This window comes from Sprattus sprattus (genome assembly GCF_963457725.1).
Source record: "Sprattus sprattus genome assembly, chromosome: 18".
In the NCBI taxonomy this organism is placed as follows: domain Eukaryota; kingdom Metazoa; phylum Chordata; class Actinopteri; order Clupeiformes; family Clupeidae; genus Sprattus; species Sprattus sprattus.
The window spans coordinates 19,471,453-19,490,787 of NC_137916.1; the positions used below are offsets into that span (position 1 = coordinate 19,471,453).

The window sequence follows — 19,335 nt, forward strand, 5'->3', positions numbered from 1 at the left end:
ACTTTTAGTCCTTTTTAGGTATAAAGTGTGTTACGGTTGAGGCTTTAGGTCATTTTTGTTAAACAGACTCTGTAGAAGAAGATACTGTAGAAAATAAACACCCACTGCCATGAAATAATAAAAAAAATCATGGCAGCATCTATTGTGTGCTCCAACAGACTGCCTTGGCAACACTCAGCAGAATACAACTTTTTTACAAAACATTTTATAATTTATTAAAGTATGAATGCACAGCTTGATAGGACAATGTGACGGCTGCAATTTGCATAGCAAAAGAAAATTGACCAAAACTGAAAAAAGAAACAAACAAAACTGAGAAGCTGCCTGCCCCTGCCTGCCCTACCTCAGTCTTAAAATAGTCTCGACAAAAACACCCACTCTCCCAGCCCAAAAACATAACGAGAATCCCAATTTTGGCTATTGTGCTCAACAACAGCACATCTAATATACCACAGCCCTGCCTCAAACGACAGCCCAGAGACAAAGAGACCATTGAGGTTTGACAGTGGTCTTGAAAGAATTCTTGAGTGGGAACTTTATTGCTCTTTTTAAATGGCACACTCCTTCCCTAACCGAAGTGTGGAGTGTTTACAGTGGTTGGTTCTGAGCTCTGGCGTCAGTCTGCCGACAAAGCCGTGAACGGTGTCATTAAAGATTCGAGTTAGGCTGAAGTCGTTTCTTTACCATAATAGCATGTGGCCAGAGAAGGGAGCTTTAGACTGGCTGAATATTACAGTTGGTGGCCTCTCGTCTTTAGCCGGAGGAGTCGAGAGAGCGTTGTATAAAGTTACCTAATGTAAACCTTATGAATTATTCCCATATATGATCTATTAGTGCAAAATGATCAATGATCATGATTTGCCAGATCACACTGACTTTGATATAAAAACTATTCTTAAGTCTCTGGTTTGAGGGGCAGAGGCCTCATTGTATTAAGTTGCATTTCATCCCAAGTAAGCTATCTGCACACTGACAGTGACTTCAAAAAAAGTATTCCCAAAGCATACCCATGTAAAACACAATGGATTACAACAATGTAAGAGCAGTCGCTTTGACCTTTGGTTGAACTATTGCACAGCTGATCTTATTACAGAAAAAGACAGTGAATGTCCTCAGAGGGGAAGGACTGTGTGCCTGTCAATAACCAAAAGGATGGAACATTTCCAAACAATGTTGTGAGGCGTAAGTGGCCTACACATGTCGTATCTACCCAAGAGTAGATAATGCTTTACATGCTAACAAAATTACCTTAAAACTGCCCCCCTGGAACCTTAAAGCTGGAACACCCCCACCCCAATATCCCACAAAGGGACAAAAGCACCAAGACCCATGTACGGTGATAATTCAATTACCAATTCACAGACAATAAAAAAAAACACACTCATAAAAAGAAGAGACATTCAAAGGTTGTACTGGGCGTTTAGTCCAACATTCAGGTAAAGGCTCTTGTCGTGGTCCTGTGACTTAGCTCATAGCTCGTCCCGTGCAGTCCTGTCCAGTGGAGAGTGGAGAACGTCCGAGTTCTGCGCCTCTGTGCTGATCTCGGCCTGCTCTTTGGTCTTGGCCGAGCGAGCCCTGTCCCAATCTGTGCGGACGCTCTCGTTGTCCCACACCGTGGAGGTTTCGGTGTCGCTGATGTAGCCCGCGTCGCCGGTATAGTGAGTCGGGAACACCAGCAGCGGCTCAGCAGAAAAAGCCTTCAGGTTCCTCGTCTTAAAGTGCTCCATGTAGGCTTTGCTGCAGTGGGACAACACAAAGAACAGAGATTCAGCATCTGGAAAGTGGATGAAATGGGAAATACACATACCACTACAATATGCAGCTGTGTGCACACAGTGACGCATTCATCTTCAGAGATGAACACCCACCGGATGAAACCTAATGCCAAAAGACATTAACAGCAGAACAACTTAAGCATTTGCTTGAGGGAAATGCCTAAAGGTTTTGACAGGGAAACTCAAGCCGAATATTATAGCTGACGTGCTCCCTAATGATTCTAACATGTCCTCCTTCTGGAGGGCAAAATCTGCCCAAGGGAGTAGCCTATAAGACCAACAATGCTTGTGTTGGAACTAAGCTTAGGCCGAGAGCACTGCTGGCATTGGTCCCACGAGGTGAGAGCTGTCAGGAAGGACGAACAATAAACCTACACAGGATGTTTGTTGAACATGACGGGCAGAAACTCATCCACTGGTAGCATTCTCTTCAAGGGCTCAGCTTTTAGGAGCTTTTTTGCTCCCTGAAGCGACATCATGTATCCCAGCGTCCAGTAGGAGTAGTCCGCCTCCACCAGGTTGTGAATGTTGGGCACGGCCTTCTCTTTGTGGTCCACCTGCATCCTTTTCCTTCCAATGTAGCTGAGAGGACACAGGAGTACAAAAAATGATTAGGGTAGAAAAATTAATACAGCAAAGTATTGGAATAATTAGCCAATTACCTTGCCATACTGTGTTATATTGTCATTATCTAATAATATTTTAAATTGCAGTGAACTCATGGGCATTGAGTATATAAGTAGGGTAAGAGGATACAAAAAAACAAGTGGTTGATACAGGCAATGAGCTACTACTCTACAACAGTAGGGCAGGTTTCAGGAAAAAGGACAGAAAATAAGAAATATTAGAAGAAATCATCACAGTTCCAACTCACATGAGGTCCCAGTCCAGACCTTCACTCTCCACCTCGGCCATGAGGTTCTGCAGCCGGCGCTTGAAGAACACCTCGAAGCGTAGATCATCCTCGATTACCAGCGAGGTTCTCAGGCCGCGCTCCACGATCTGAGCAGCATTCACACACACAGTCAATGACTCACTGTTATAAACAAGGCTTTGGTTGTCTATACACACTGAACTGCCTGAAACATGTGCGTCTCCTCCTACCTCCTTCCAGATGTTGTAGTGGGAGAGGAAGCAGCCCAATTCTCCCTTGGTGAGAGGTCGGCCATGGTAAGGGTCATTGTACCCTGGGAGCATGTGGATGTCCATCTCTTCAATCTCACTCATATTCATTGCTCTGGGGACAAAGTGAGAAAACCACAAAAGGCCGACACATGAAGAGTTTTTCCACTGCAGGGACAAGCTCAGGAACATTTTTAAAAAACTTTTCTGAAAAATCTCTTTAGGGAACTTAAATGCTGGAGACAAAAAGGTTTGCAACCAGCTCCCTGGAACTCTAAAGCAAACCCCCTGTGCCTATTGGACACACATACTGAGAAACGTCCGGTCATGAGCAGACTGATGGAGCAACGTACTTCCCGTCCACGGCGGCGACAACCTTACAGGCGATCTCCTGCTCCTGCAGGGCCCTCAACATGCGCTCCCGCCGGTCCGCCCGACGCTGCAGGTTTATCATGAACACCTGGACAGACCAGAGACGCAATCAGGTATTTACATTCATTCATTTCGTCCAATATGACTTAACGTGCTCCGGGGGTATTGAACCCACGATTTTGGTGTTGTTACGTTTACATGACATCTTCATTTGCAGACTGCTAAATGTACTCATTTAGCAAATGCTTTATACACGCTTGACTTACAGATATTCATTAAATACCAAGTACATGTGTGCTGTGTGGGTATTGAAGACAGCCCACAGTTTTGCTTTACCAGTTGAGTCAAAGGAACAGCTACGTCAGTATCATAAAGTAGGTGAAATCAGCTCAATTCTGTTGGTCTGAAGCCGGACACTCACCTCATCAAATTCAAGTTTGTCTGGCTGCCTGACGGGAGGTAGCAGGTATTTGGAAGACTCCAGGGGAGGGTTCCTAACTAGAATGTAAAGCGAAACGATTGTAAACTTTTTGTTTGGCTGGGTTGGTACAAAGGACGCACAGAGATCAATTCAAAGAATGGACTGTGTTACTAAAACATCTGCAACCGAATCTAAAATGTTTGGTTGTCTCACCGTTAACCTCCAACACAGAGTGAATGAAACTGTCTGCTTCATCCTTGAGGGTGTTATGAGCACGCAGTGGTACAGGGAGGAATCCAAACTTTTCATTGTTAAGTACGAACATCTGAACATCTGAGGGAGAGACAGTCGGAGGGAGAAAGGAGTGATGCATTGAGACAATGGTGTCTCCCTCTCTTTTAAGCAGTAGTTGAAACTAAAATTTTACAGAACAAATAGTCATAAATAAACTTGAAATGAACTTAACTATATTTAATACTGCAAAATAAAATGTTATGCAATCTTTTACAAATTCATCATTGCACTACTACAATTCCTGCTGCATCCATACTTTGCGCTGTGCTTTTGTGTATTTCTACCTGCCATGCGAGCAGAGAAGGCAAACACTATGATGTCATCAAAGGCCCAGTTGTACTCTGGGTGTGGGGGATGGAAGGCTAACTGTCTGGAGGCCTCCTTCCTCAAGTCAATCAGGAATGTCGAGTGGACCATGGGTACAGCAAAGCAGCCCTGTCGAGCCTGCTTCCGTATGGGTAAATAGGCAGGGGTGCGCTTGTAGTACCCCTGCAGAGCGACACAAGGTTTAGGGATTCAGGTTTAATCAAGAGCTCAGGATGCTGATGATCTACTATTTTCTGCATTGGGTAAAACACATCACTTTCGAAGCATCTTACAGTATGACATTTTTATGACATTAACGACAACGTATCAGTCTGTCCAAAGCATCGCACCTGGGCAGTCATCCCACACCAGAAGTTTGAGTATGCGGCCCTGGACTCCAGCATTGGAGCCACTATAGTCTTGTTTGCATCGATGAGCCTCCACAGCACATTAGGGTTGGTCAGGAGGTTGTCACAGTCAATAAGCTGAAGAAAGAGGAAGGGGATTACCTTACTGTTCCCAACTGAGATATCCAGTGATATAGTCTATAGATATCCATAACATAGTGATATTACAAATGATTGTAAACAATCTGGAAAATGCAGTCAAAATATCCTGCAATAACATGATCCATAGACCATAAATCAAATAGATGTGGCAGATGTATAATGCACAGGAGCGTTTCAGTAAGACAATTATGTGAGTAAGAATCTGAAAGTTAGAGATAAGCTAAATGTCAGACTGAAGAAGGAAAGTGGAAGTGAGAGGTGGAATAATTCCAGCCAAAAATCACATCCTCTTTAACTAAGACAGCCAGCTCCTGGTGGGTTCTAAAAAAAGAAGGCCGCCCTCTAAAGGCTAAAGGTTCACAACCCTGCCACATTTCTCCAAGGAATTGCAATCAAATGACAGTTCCAAATAAAGCACTACAAGATGGTGGAAAGGTTATCAAATCCCCGCCTTTTTGATCTGACATTACAGCTGATGAATATTAAGGGAAATGAAAACAGCTTAGTTTATACTTAATGTATAACTTATAATGAAAAACAGCAAGACAAGAAGAAACTGTTTTCATCCATGCAACCATCCAATGGCGTTGCAGCTGTAAAGCACCATGAAGTAGTCAGCCCACATCTCCCTGGCAGACTCCAGCGCTGCTTGCCGAAGTTTCATCACATAGGCGTAGCGCATGGTGGACCACTGCTTTGGCCCATGCTCATCTTGAAAAGCTCTACAAAAAAGTAACAAATTCCCTCACAATAATACAACACAGCATGAATGCAATGTATAAAGGCTATAAGAAGAACATAAGCTGCTGGACCAGTATTTGTGATGAAACCTAAGTATGGTACCAACCTGGGTTGCTCCAGAGGTCTCCATTCCACTGAGTGGTACGCCTTCTGCACCTTGACAAGCCAGTCCTTCAGCATGGTGGTGGTGTTGTCCACATTGTGGTCTGTGGCTACCCTGTTGAGATCCAGAAATACATGGTGACTGAGTGCAACTCACATATTGCATAATATATGAGTAAAAAGTGGACCACCCTCATAAAAAGGATTTAAAACCTTGCAGCTATCACACCAAACACAACCGTAATACAAGTTGTGGATGTCAACGCTTAAGCTTTAATCATTATATAGCCAAGTACAGACAGAGGTACTGCAGAATTAAGACCTAGGAGTATGAATCATGTGTAACCAGGCTCTTGGCATGGCAGTAGCGTTATCCACATTGTGGCTGGTGGCCAAGCTTTTCACACAGGAACACCCAGTTACTGAAAGTAATGGATATAGTGTTAAATTCTACTACTTCCAATTTAAACCACGATGAACACAGTAAATCAAGATTAAAGACTGTTAACAAAAATGATGCAAATGTATTTTAAGACACATTGCCCATATTCATCCCTATATATATTATTTCCTTAGTATGCACTTTACCTTTAAATAATGCAATTTCTCTTGCACTTGCACTCAATAGATGCTGTATGAATTTCACTGGCTTTATACCTGTAGTCTGCACAATGACAATAAAATGGACTGTAATGGACCTAATCTAATCTATCATCTGAATTATGAAATGAAGAACCAGTCTTGTGAACCACTATCAGTTACCAGAGTGTGAAAGGCTTAGTTGTAGTCCATAGCTGACACTATACTCCGTGAGAGCAAACATGCAATTTCTTTTCAGTGCTACAACCATACCACTGCAGCCAACTCAAACAGTCTCCTTGTCAGAAGTAAGAAGTCAAGCATGAATTTGAAGATGTAAGAAAGATAACAGGTTACCTGTAAGAATTCCTAGAATCCACTGATCCACTACACTCTCCACAGAGTGTGAAATGATGTGGGAAAACAAGAGTAATAATGAAGGACTAGCTAGGGAAGGCTAGGGCAGCAGTGGAACAGACCATATGTCTATACCAAATGAAGGAGGAGAAACTAAAAGCTAGAATAGCTCACAGTAACGGATAAACCTGCAAGCCAGGGCTTTGCGAAGACACAGTGGACAGTGCAGATTACATAGACCTTGTTCAAGTCAATTGGGAAAGTGGGTTTCAAGTGTGTACATGGAATCGGATGGCCTAATAAGTGCACTGCAGTGACAGAGCAGTGATGTAAAAGCTATATCTGGTGCAGATTTGACAGCTGCTCTGGTAGTTTTCCAAACTTTTCTAACTCCAGGATATGGGCTGCCACGAGGAGCCAGAGCCCAGATTTTACTATGAAAAGCCGTACCTTGTTAGAAGTTACGGTAGCAAAGTGTCAGCTTCAGTTTGGCTGTGGGAACAGCCATCCACTCAGACATGAAACAATAGGCAGACAGGGTCATGTTCTCACATTATACACTCACCTTCTCCCACAAGTATCACATTTTCTCTACTGGACTGCTGTGACCTGCTTGTAATCTACTGGACTGTAGGACTGAAGACCTGTGTGAATGCCAGTGATGAGAAACAGACCTTTGATTCTCACTGCACTGTGAGAGGGAAGGAACATCAATATTTGAAGATCACCCATCACCCAAAAGTTAAATTCACGTCACTAGCCCAAGCAGGTCTAGTTTGTCTCGTCCACAGAGTCTGCAATTACTATTTCACTTCTCCTGAATCCAGCAGCAACACTCAAGGCCAGAGCCACAGTCGGATCCCCAGACAGAGTGCTGATGTGACGTCCCTTAATTCCCATCCACGCTGCTTAGTCTGTTCAGTGCTAACCTAGATTTCTTCCCGTCTTTACACAACACTGTTTTCACTTCCTCAGGAAAGTTGCTCAGTAACGCATCACACATTACAGCTTGTTATAAAGTTGTGTTGTTTAATGTCTATAAACATGCCCAGATACATCTGGCAATAGAGGGGAAAAAAGATGTTCCAATGCATGCAGACTAGGACATGGATGCCTCAGATGTTCTTAACTCACACTTTAATGCTCTGTGAACAGACAGAAGAAAGAGATCTCACATCAAAAAAGTACATTTTGGCAAGGGTACCAAAGTGAATCCTAGCCCTCCATTCTAACTACCAAGAGCATTTGGCCTGTTCTGTGAGGTGCCAGTCAGGGTTGTCTGTGTGTAGCCTGTGGAGAACCGTGAGACTCTCCCTGTTGGCTGAGCTCACAAGCCAGCTGCAGGCAGATGTTTACAAAGCCTTCGACTTAATTCCCATTCCCACTCTTTCAAACATCCAGTCAATGAAAGCCTGTGCACGGATAAAATCAAGGGGTAAGAAGTCACTATCATGCTATGGGTAAATACATCAGGCAAAGCCATTCCATAATCTAGGGCTGCCCAGAATGGCAACCCACAATCTGCGGTTGCCCAGAGTGGTGCTGTCCCCATCCATCTGATTTATAAGTCATTCAGCTCTATTACTTCGAGGCATCATACAATTACCCTGGGTCAGATTGGTAGGTGTCAATGTCTGATATGACACACACATGTCATTTTATACTCTTTCTGTGTTTTACCAACTTCTGGTTAACAAGCACAGTGGGAACTTCTTAGGAAATTGGAATTGTTAACTCATTATTTCACCAGTTCATACAATTTTGGATTTTAAATTTCTAGTTAGCTTTCATTATTTCTGCAAGTTGTGTTTCACTAATTCGATAGTTTGAATCTCAGTGCAGCGCAATGGAACTGAGAAGCACACAAACTGCCCTAAAGTAGGCAACGTATTTTACAGTGGTCTTTTGAAGAATGTTAGGCTGTGGTGAAGAAATGAACTTAGGTTGATATTCACAAGGATAAAGAACATTGATTTCGCCACTCCCCGCAAGGCATGTAGCCTGCTATGAACGTTGACAGTGTCGGATATCTTCACAATGTGTAGGCCTACGTGGAACGTGGAACGGAGAATGGGTCAGGGGACCTGATTATGTAGATATAAGAAATTAGTGAATACACAGGAACTGACTTGTTTATGGGCGGGCAAACTTTGAGTTTGTTGCAGCGTAAGCGAACACAGTGATGGAAGTCGACAATTAGCTGGATTATAACTAAGAAATGATGCAGTCACAAGTCTGTTTCACCGTACACATTTCCTTTCCCTCAGCCTTTCATCTCTGGGTTCGATAGGCTACGCTACATTAGTAAAAGGAAAAGATGTCTAAAATTCTCAGCAACATTACAACTGATTAAATAAATCGTAACTGTAGAAATAACCAGACTCGTCATAATATTAACAAGGAAAAAACGCATAGTTGTGTTAAAGCATCAGGCTTGACTTAGACGTGTTGAAACCTGACCGATTAACATGCTACACGTAGCTGATTCCTGGACACGGGAAACTGATTGATCTCCTGCTCACTTACCATAGTGCAATGCGATCTTTTGGATAGTTCAGGCGTTCAATAGTCCCAAGAAAATATGCTAATGAATGTTCCGAATTGCGACAGATGAGAGCAATAAGAACTCTTGGGGCAAGCAGCGGGGATTCAGGGTTCCAGCGCTCCTCTGGAAAGTATCCTTGGACTTCTTCTAACTTTAGGGACGACAGTAAAGTAAGCACCAGCAAAGGAAACTTGTACATTGTAGAAAAAAAAGAAATCACAGAGCAAGTGTATCCGATATTGCCAAAAGTGACACGAAAGCAAGGCGAGAAAAATGCCAAGAGTTCTCCAATGAGGAATTTCTTTTAACCGACAGAAATACGGCGTATAGTGACAACGCTGCAAGTTCCCAACTCTCTTTTAATGCTGAGCTCAAGGGGCAGTTAAAGGGATTGCAGCCCAAAATGGATGTTAAAGGAAATGTCCAGTTGGAGTGAGGCGCGTCAAATAGTCGTTTCCATCCCTGGAGGGGTGGTAATTCAAGACGCTCTTCACCTAGCCACATGAATCGAAATAAACCTTGTAACCGGGAATCTTACTGGAACCAGGGGTTTTAATTCATTAAAGAATGGTGTATTATGCAAAGTACTTTACAAGGTGGTTTAACCTCTCCTTGGGAACCTACTCCTACTCAGAGATGGGCAAAAATACATCAAAATTTATTTTGATACAAAATACCCCTCAAATAAATGTATCAAAATAAAATACAAAATACTGTTGCCAGAAAATGTAACAAAATACAATACATGTATTTTGTATTTTTAAAATACAGGAAATACTTTTTCTGATTTTTCAGTTTTCTCACAATTTGGTATAGCAGAACATTCAGGTTTGGGCTAATCAGTGGCGTAACGTAGTAACCACGGGGCCAGGTGCAGGCTATTATGTCAGTGGTTCCGTATCCTTTTTTTCATGTTTGTGACCACCGCCACAGGGCTCTCATTGAATCTCTATGGCTTCCGGGAGGGCTATCCCCACCGTGCTTTCGTCATACGTAATTGCCAGGTAAGGACTAGGACGCGATCTGGCACTCCACGCTTGGGCGAGACTCTCCACTTTGTGAATGAGGCGCGCCTCACCTAGGACGCGGGTCTGGCACTCCCTGCCTGGGCGAGACGCTCCACTTTGTGAATGAGGCGCGCCTCACCTAGGACGCGATCTGGCACTCCGCGCCGATGAGACTCTTTTTAAAGATCTTAGCCTACTATAAACGTTGTTGAGATTTTTATTAGGTTGAAAGTCGGTAACAAAACAGAGACAAATAGCTACACGTCAAGCAATGTCATTTATTTCCTAAAATACGTTTTACGAATCCAACTTACATTACCACTTCACACTCACAACCTTACAGATAACGTATAGAAGTTGTACTAGCATTTGTATTCAAAGTTTACACTTTAATCTACCAAAGTACTCACCGTTTAACAATACAATTTCCACAAGTTACAGATTATCTTTGACAACATTGGCGCCCGCATGTGATTGACAACACTGGCCCACACATGTGACATCACACAGATAAATGACCGTGTAGCTATTTGTTTTGTCTCTGTGAGAATGAGTAAGATCTTTAGTAAGAGTCTCAACAACGTTTATAGTAGGCTAAGATCTTTAATAAGAGTCTCATGTGCGCCCGCGCCCCTGCCTCTATGCAATGCGGCGCGGAGTGCCAGATCGCGTCCTAGGTGAGGCGCGCCTCATTCACAAAGTGGAGCGTCTCGCCCAGGTGCGGAGTGCCAGATCGCGTCCTAGGTGAGGTGCGCCTCATTCACAAAGTGTAGAGTCTCGCCCAGGCGCGGAGTGCCAGATCGCGTCCCGGACCTTAGCTCTAATTGCGTATAAGGACATCACACAGCTTTCATCAAGTCACATTGTGTCAAGATGGCTAACGTTCAGTGCAACAACTGGATTCGCTCTTTGAAAGAACCTCCTTTAAGTCGATGTACTAATGAAGATAAATTGACAAGGATCAAGACAGCTTTCTAAGTTTACGACCACAACCCTGTTTTGTGAAAAAAAAATATTTAACATGAGTCAATGAGAGAGATCTGGGGTGATTTCCTTTTCGCCCCAAAAAGGGGCGAGCCATAAGAAGCAACACTTTTGGCAAATTCACTGATTCGACAATGACATTCAGAGGCAGATCAGATAGTCTCGTGGTAGAATCTGACAGAAAAAAAATCTCCTTCTGCCTGAACACTGGAAAGTAATTTGAGTATTTTAAATACAAAATTACCCCACTCTAAAGTATTTTGATACAAATTACATTCGATTTTTTTATCGGCCCTATCAAATACAAATTACAAAATACTCAAAAGCAAATTAACTAGTATTTCAAATACAAGTAATTGAAATACTGCCCATCTCTGCTCCTACTAATATTTCCATCTTTGAGTTAAACTGGAAAAATCCACAAGTTTCAATTTCAGCATTCTGATCAATAATAAAACACACTACTTCAGCCTAGGAATATTTGCAATGATGAACTATTCACATATGTTGTAAACAATGACAAAAAATACTCATTGATATTCAGTAACTTGTTTAGTTTATGTAAACTCACATGATGTGCAGACAATCACTCTTGGAGCCAGATATAGATCATCAGTCACTCCGAATAAACAAACGAAGGTTTCTGTCTGGACAACTTACTTTTGGTCCATAGACCCTGCAATTTCAAAATACTTCTTTCAAGTCATACAGACTTACATTAGTCTCCCACAAATACAGGTATTACATATTTTCATTGTTCTATTACAGAATCATATATCAACCAATTACCAGTGTACATTTTGTCACTATTCTCACTACCATCACTATTCTCACAGGCAACTTAACCTTGTGGTACAGTTAGTGTTGTATGTAAGTGCTTCACTGGTGCTCTGTTTAATGTTACAGCTTGGCACCAGGCCCTGGTCTCTCCACCTCCAGGGTTAGGGAGGCTGCTGCAGGCTCGTCCACGAGCCAGAGCAGCTCTCCCTGACTGGGGGCAACGCGTGCTGCTGGTAGGGCTGGTCCCTCACCACCCTCCAGAACTTCCTGTCAAGACAAACAGAAGTTGTTGTGTTGATACTCTTGCATTATTTTGAGTAAATGTTTCTTACAACATTAGAATTTGACATTTGATTAGATCATTTTTCAGTGTCAGATATGGGCCGTTTTCCAAAAGCTCTGCTCTACCATGACCACTGTTACAAGATGTTCAGATACAAGAATTTTGTAAACACTCAAAAAGAAGTTTGAACACTCTCTTTTACTAACGATGGTTGTAGCTCAACAATGCTTGCGGGAAAGGCCTGAAATACACATTGTAACCGGTCTCCTGATGTGCATCTCTCATATTCTCTGCACAAAAGGAGAATGGAGGGGAGACAGTATTGACAGCCTACATACCTTTAGCACTGGTGCTTTGCTTCCTCCCGTGGAGACAAACACCACACAGCGAGCAGCATTGACCACTGGGAGGGTCATGGTGACACGGCAGGGGGGTGGCTTAGGGGAGTCACTGATTGGGGCGATTATTTTCTGGGTTTCCTGCAAAATTGAGTATATTTTGAACTGTTTAAATTACTTATTCTTTACTGCATTATCTACTGTATTACTAAATCACATGATTTATTATGTAACCTATTAAAGTTTTAAGGCAATAAGATGCCTGCAACTTATTCAGTCTTACTGCATACTGCAATAGTCCTGGAGTCACACCATAAGCAGACGTATGCCTGCTTGGGCATGCTTGTGATTTTAAAATAGAACCAAGAGCAGAGACTTCATGGTTCAGGTCCTAACTTAAATGCATTTACTGAAGAGAGACGAATGACAATTACTGCAATAAGCAGGAAAGGATCCTATACCGCACTATTTATATACATGCAACTCCTAAACACTTGGTTGGTATAACTACAGAATATGTATATTTATAAGACGATTCTGCTGTTGGTGATGATGATTGAAATGTATATAATGACTGATGTTGCTTTTAGTTTCCTAAAATGGTGTTTGAAGCAGAGGCTGGTTTGTCCACAAATTACTTTATCTCATACAGAGAGTAAACATATTCTTTAATACACATATGGAAGCATTCAAAACCAACTTTTGTTCAGTAATATGAGATAGGTGGTACAGAGACGTGGCGCGCTCCCTGTCAAAGGCCCATGTTCCTTTGAGGGGGATAACCAAAATGGACAACGCGAACAAATTCACCCCAAGCTCTCTCATTATATAACCACTGTGGTCAAGCTAAAAGATACATCCACGACAACCACGATGATGTGTACAACCTACTCCAGACCGAAACAAACTATAATGCTATTTCTTCACAACTGACAGCCCTCTTCATTTTAAACATTACATTTTTCCATGATTATAATCATGAACCCACGCAGCACAAAGAGTCTGAGTTTTTCCATTACACCTTGGCAACACGAGAACACTGTCAACCCTGTGTAGTCTTATCATGTCATGTCAAGGTGACATCAACAGGGGAGCCTGGCTCCTCTGCCAAATATCGCTGGGGAGCACTGGATGACATGATTAATAGTTCCATTTCCAGGGTAACAACAAGTGTGTTTGTGTGTGCGCCATACAGGAGGCGTCTTGAAGCTGTCATTACCAACAAAGGGTTTTGTTCAAATCAGTAAGCGTGTTCAATACTTTTTCCCTGTGACATTTCACATTATTACACATAACTTAATTTCGGAACGTATTTGATTTTGGTTTATGTGTATGTATGGATTACTAGGGTTGTTACCAACATCTTGTGAAAATGTCATGTCAATAGCACCTTTGGAAATATATTATAGAAAAATGGTGACGTGTTCAATACTTATTTTACCCGCTGTTCAATATTTATTTTACCCGCTGTTTGTTATATATATATATATATATATATATTCTTCATAACTAACACGGTTGCGGGTTTATTACATATATCTTCCTGTACTTGATGAGTAAGGGTCAGGGCTTCTCCTAGCAGTCTTCCTTTGGTGAGCAGGGGCTGGCCCATCAGCGTGTGTTTAACCAAGTTAGTAGCTGAAAACACTATGTGCATGTTCAAAGCACTTTCAATAATGAAACAACAAATTTCAATAAAAATAACAGAAGTGTAAACGTGTACACGTCGTTGACAGTATCAGTGTTGTTACACAGCTAGCCATTGTAAGTCATCACAGTTATTCTAGCCAGTACTAGTAGCAAGGCAATATAATGAATCAACTATACAATAAAATAAAATAAATTAAGTACCTTGCCATAAGAGCACAAATTTGAAATTAAACATTTGGGACCACACAAGCTAGAGGATTTTAAAATCATTCCGCCTGCAAAGGACAAACACTTCAATCCAGTGTGGTTTGAGAGAAAATCATGGCACTGCTAGTGTAACTGCTCAAATGAATGCACTCAATAATTTTGCAATAATTTATGGCCATACCAGATTATTGCATGTTTCCAACTAACGATATTTCATCTCACTGACAACCATTTCAATTCAACGAGGCTCCAAGTAATTGTTAAAGAATATTGTAGCAGGATGCAGAAAATCAGTTGATAAATACAACCTGTGGCACAATCTTGTCTGCCACATAAATAGTTTGAGAACCAAGTTATGTTATCCAGTCTTGACGATCATAGATAACTAGTTTAAGCCACCTGCATGCACCTGCAATAGATACCTAGATGTTTTTTGGGTTTTCTAAGACCAAACAGCAGATGACTGTAGGTAGCCTTTTACATGAATGTGCAAAAGCATTTTCAAAATGTTCAAAACAATGAAAAAACTACTGTTATGATGTGTACAAGTGAATAGATGGTGTAGAGGTCAAACAGTTTTGATCATCTAAATTTTTCCTCTGACAAATGTACAAAAGCAACTGAGAAAAACTGTAAGTAGGACCTCAACACTTGATGTATACTGTAGCTGTAAGTTCATGTTACACGGCAAAATACAGTAAATAACATTAAAGGAAAGCCATCATTGTGTTTGTTTCAAATTGCATTTCAATAGCCTGTTTAAAGTGATCATGTACCAAACAACCAATTTATGCTGACATTGTACGGTAAGAGATAAATGAGGGATGATGATTTAAATTTCTTAGATATACCCATGCTGTGTTCTAAGTAAACTTGATGGCCTGCAGCAGATGATAGAGCGCTCATTACAACCAAGAGACTTGAGACTTGACTTGGACTCGAGCTCACAGACTTGAGACTTGACTTGGAATTGCAAAAGCTACTTAGCCTGTTCGTTTTAGGGAGAAAATAATGGCACTGTAATAATAATGATGACAAACCTGTAATAAGGCATGGCCAGGGAACAGGGAGCAGGTGTGTCCATCAGGTCCCATTCCCAGCAGCAACATATCAAACACTGGAACATCCTCATTTGGGAAGAACTACACAAAGAGCAGGACAATAAAGCATATCAGTTGAACAAGTACACGTTCAAGTACACAAGTTCACAGTATAAACTCAAAGGAAAGAATTTACCTGATTCAATTTGTGAGCATAATCTTCAGCACACTCTTCCACGGGTAAAGAAGGATCTATTGCTAAAATACCCTTGTCTGGAATGTTGATTTTGGAGAAAAGCTGGTTCTGCAATATATTTCATCAAACATTTCATAAATCTCTTTTTTAAATGTCCAGTGAATAAAACCAATGATGAATTATACTATTCATTATTATCAAAGTATACTGTATTCAAAATAATCAGTACACATACTTTGTACAGTCCATAGGTGCTTTCTGGGTCATCAAAAGAAACCACTCTCTCATCGCAAAAGCCCACCACCCATTTGCTGCAGTCCAGACCAGGCAGGGCTGGTAGCTCTTTGCTGAGCATGGAAACTAAACTTCCCCCGGACAAACCCAGGGAAAACTGAGTCCTCCCAGCGCTCAGGGCCTTCTGCGCTCCATCACACACCAGCTGGGCCAACACAGGGCCGAGCTCTACAGATGACGGGAACACCACCACTCTTCTGCTGGACATGGCTGCCTAAAACAAAAAGCGCATACATTCACAGAGGCCTTCTGATTGACCATCTCGGATTGCCATCATTCTTCATGTAAATAATGTCACTGTACCAAACCACTATAGGGTTTGCTAAATACGTTTGTATCTTGTTTAGTTTATGAGGCTTTAAAAAGGATCTGCAACAAAACAAATCTGGCTAAAATTTACAAAGTTCCATTACTCATTACTTTTGAACTAGTCATGCTAAATGCTTGACATTTTCAGGAATTGTTGTACACTATGAGATGTGTTAAACTTGTCAAATATTTGGCACATAGTTGCATATTTGCCAAGTTATTGTTTGCTGAAATTATTTCGTGTTATAGAGAACTATATCTTCACACTGAACCACCTCAGATATTTTACATTGTGATATAGTCATGTTATAGTACTTTCTTAGCAACAACGTGCTTGTCTGAAAGAAATCAAAATACTATGAATTGATAAAAGATAAAATTTTAAATTTTAAAACAATAGAATTCAAAAAAATTGTTGTTAAAGAATGCAACCGCACATTGCAGAGGGCGTTCCGTGCTTTTAACTATACTGAAAATTACACATTTTCTTTAAACTTTCAGTGTTCTGCAATAGGTCTACCACTTTGATAAGAGGATGTGGTACACCTTGACGCCCTCGCGTGCTTGCTAGAACATGCTACACCGGGCCAAGCAAACCTGGCTCTGGCACGATCTTGTGTGTAGCCTACTTGTCTATCGTCACGACATATTGTAGTCACTACTACGGGCACGTAGAGAATAGCCACCTTTTAAAAACAGATGGGTCAGGATGGGAGGAATTTTAACCAGAAGGGGATTAGGCTAGCCAACGTATGGTGGAATCGGGTGACAAGCACCTATTGTAACAGGAAGAGTGCTGATATAATTCATTATTATATTCTCCAAAGTGACGAACACGGCTGTGAGGATTATATTAATCGAGAAAATAAAACACTCAGAAGCTTTACGTCAACCCAATTTACCGTTCAAAATGCTATCGGTCTCCCTCCAGCTTTAGTGTAGTTTCCGTATTCCCCGCCTGTAACTTCCTTGTGGGTGTTGTTTCTTAGCCAATTAGAAACGCCGCCTGTGTGGAGCATGCTGGTTAATGTAGTTAATTCAATACTATTTTGTTTTTTTTAGCGAGTTTTAAGTTTCAGTAGTTTCCAGTACAGTTCAAATTCTAGGTTTATTTCAGAATAATTATTGTATGTTACTTCGGTTAAATTCCTCGAAAGTTAAAGGCGTGATTAAATGGTCAATTCAATATTTGCTTTTCCGGACCTTACACTTGATAATAGTGAACGCGTTGAGCAGCAATAGAAATTTGTGCTTATGTCCTCCACTGTGATGGAGAAAATGTAGTATTTATAGTTGTAGTATTTCACTATATTTGCTATTGTTTTCACAGAAAGATGTAGAATGGAGTTGCAGGTCCAAACAATAACCTGTGTGCATAGTCTACAACACAATCTTAATGCCTTAAATAGAGATCTTGTTTTAATGTTGTTGTTGTTGTAAAAGTTGGTTGTCTTGAAAAAAAAGTTTAGGGCTGGTCCGATTAGATAAAAAAAGAGATGAGATTGGTTAACTAGTTGTCATATCCCTTCCCGTGCGGTAGGTGGGAGGCATGCGCTTATCGTGAGGTTTCACAAGATGAGAATCGCTGATGGAAATTGTGCTGCTGGGGCTAACTTGCGCCATTCACTCCTGTCATCTAAATATTTTACTTCCAAGTCACAATATACCGGTATACGAAAATATGAGCGAAGACAGCATCGAGGAAATGGCGACTTTTAGATCATTTCAGTCTCAGTTAATGTGTATTATGGATACACTGGCGAAAACGGCAATATTTGAGATCAGTAAACTTGTCGATATCGAATCCAGGGGTCTAAAGCAGGAAATATCTCGCAGTCAAAGAGAAATTGCCTCGTTGAAAAACAAACTGCAGATGATGCAGAGGCTTATTTTGAATGTCGGAGAACATGAACGTAATGCTATATCTGAAGACAGTGTTATAATAGGGGAACGGACGCTAGAAGATCGAAACATGAACATCTGTATTGATGGACCACAGTCCAGCAAAGACATTCAACGGATTAAAGGGTGAGAACTCCTTGCATTTGGAACTAATTTCCTCTTCACTCTCATCATCACACATATGAAGTATCCCAACACACCTGCCTGTAGTCGCAGTGTTTTTTCCCCCATCGTCAATTAACTTGTCATTGTAATGCTATACGGTGCCACTTGAAAGTATGTGAACCCCTTGAGCAGTTAAGAGTTTTCTGTTCTTTAACCATGATTTTTCAATTTTTTCATCACCAATTTTCCATAGATGAAATATCAGGTTTATGTTTATCAATAGTATGTACTTGTTTAGAGGTAATTGTGTGAGTAGCCAAAAAACTACATGAAACATGGTATTAGTGTATGTGCAAAAGTAAGTGAACCCCCAGTGGCATTGGTAAAGTCAGGCAGGTAACAGATTCGGTGAAGCATATTTGGGTGCGTAATTAGTCAATAAAGCAAACCAATCAAATGAGACATCCTTAGGAAAAGGGTTGGGCAACACAGATTAAAAGAGAGAGGAAACCAACCAAACCACTCTAGTGCCAAGGTGTACCCAAAAAAAAAAACTTCCCGTTTCAACTTTGCCAGGGAGCACTTGGACAAATCAGAGGCCTTCTGGAAGTCCATTCTCTGGACAGAATAGTCCAAAATAGAATGATTTGGTCACAAACAAAAGAAGAGAGAAAAGACAACAATTTTAGTCTGATTGTAGACGCGTACATTTACCCCAGATGCTGCCAGAGAGGTCCGCAACTCTTTAGAGGTGATGTGTGGGTTGGCTTTTACCTAATTTATTATTCTTCTGGTGTTTCTTGGTGATGATCTTGATGGGTGTCTGCTTTTAGGCAGAGTCGGGGTCATGTTGAATGCCCTCTATTTGTACATAATTTGTCTTTCAGTGGATGGATGGAGCTGGAATGTTTTGGAGATTGTCTTATAGCTTTCCCCAGACTGATGGACTGTCCTCTTGGTTTCCTCTCTCTTTTAATCTGTGTTGCCCAACCCTTTTCCTAAGGATGTCTCATTTGATTGGTTGGAACTACTCAAGGGGTTCACATACTTTCAAGTGGCACTGTACATTAAGTTATACATTTTCCCTTTAGCGAACCTACACATGAAAACATATACA

General features: G+C 41.3%; 2 protein-coding genes across 2 annotated transcripts; both read right to left on the reverse strand.

The window, feature by feature from the left end:
• Positions 1–366: 366 nt before the first annotated feature.
• colgalt1a (collagen beta(1-O)galactosyltransferase 1a) lies at positions 367–9,370 on the reverse strand. The gene is made up of 12 exons (XM_080856693.1): positions 9,105–9,370; positions 5,647–5,757; positions 5,404–5,521; positions 4,641–4,775; positions 4,269–4,473; positions 3,904–4,023; positions 3,691–3,767; positions 3,251–3,357; positions 2,880–3,012; positions 2,650–2,777; positions 2,151–2,357; positions 367–1,737 (listed from the first exon to the last, which is right to left on the reverse strand). Exons 1-12 carry the CDS (start codon positions 9,320–9,322, stop codon positions 1,470–1,472), a joined length of 1,827 nt encoding a protein of 608 aa, XP_080712819.1. The 5' UTR covers positions 9,323–9,370; the 3' UTR covers positions 367–1,469.
• A 2,297-nt stretch (positions 9,371–11,667) lies between these two features.
• Positions 11,668–17,169, reverse strand: pgls (6-phosphogluconolactonase). Its single transcript, XM_080857193.1, has 6 exons — positions 17,114–17,169; positions 15,844–16,116; positions 15,609–15,716; positions 15,413–15,514; positions 12,516–12,656; positions 11,668–12,161 (listed from the first exon to the last, which is right to left on the reverse strand). Exons 2-6 carry the CDS (start codon positions 16,108–16,110, stop codon positions 12,015–12,017), a joined length of 765 nt encoding a protein of 254 aa, XP_080713319.1. The 5' UTR covers positions 16,111–16,116; positions 17,114–17,169; the 3' UTR covers positions 11,668–12,014.
• Between the last annotated feature and the right edge of the window lie 2,166 nt (positions 17,170–19,335).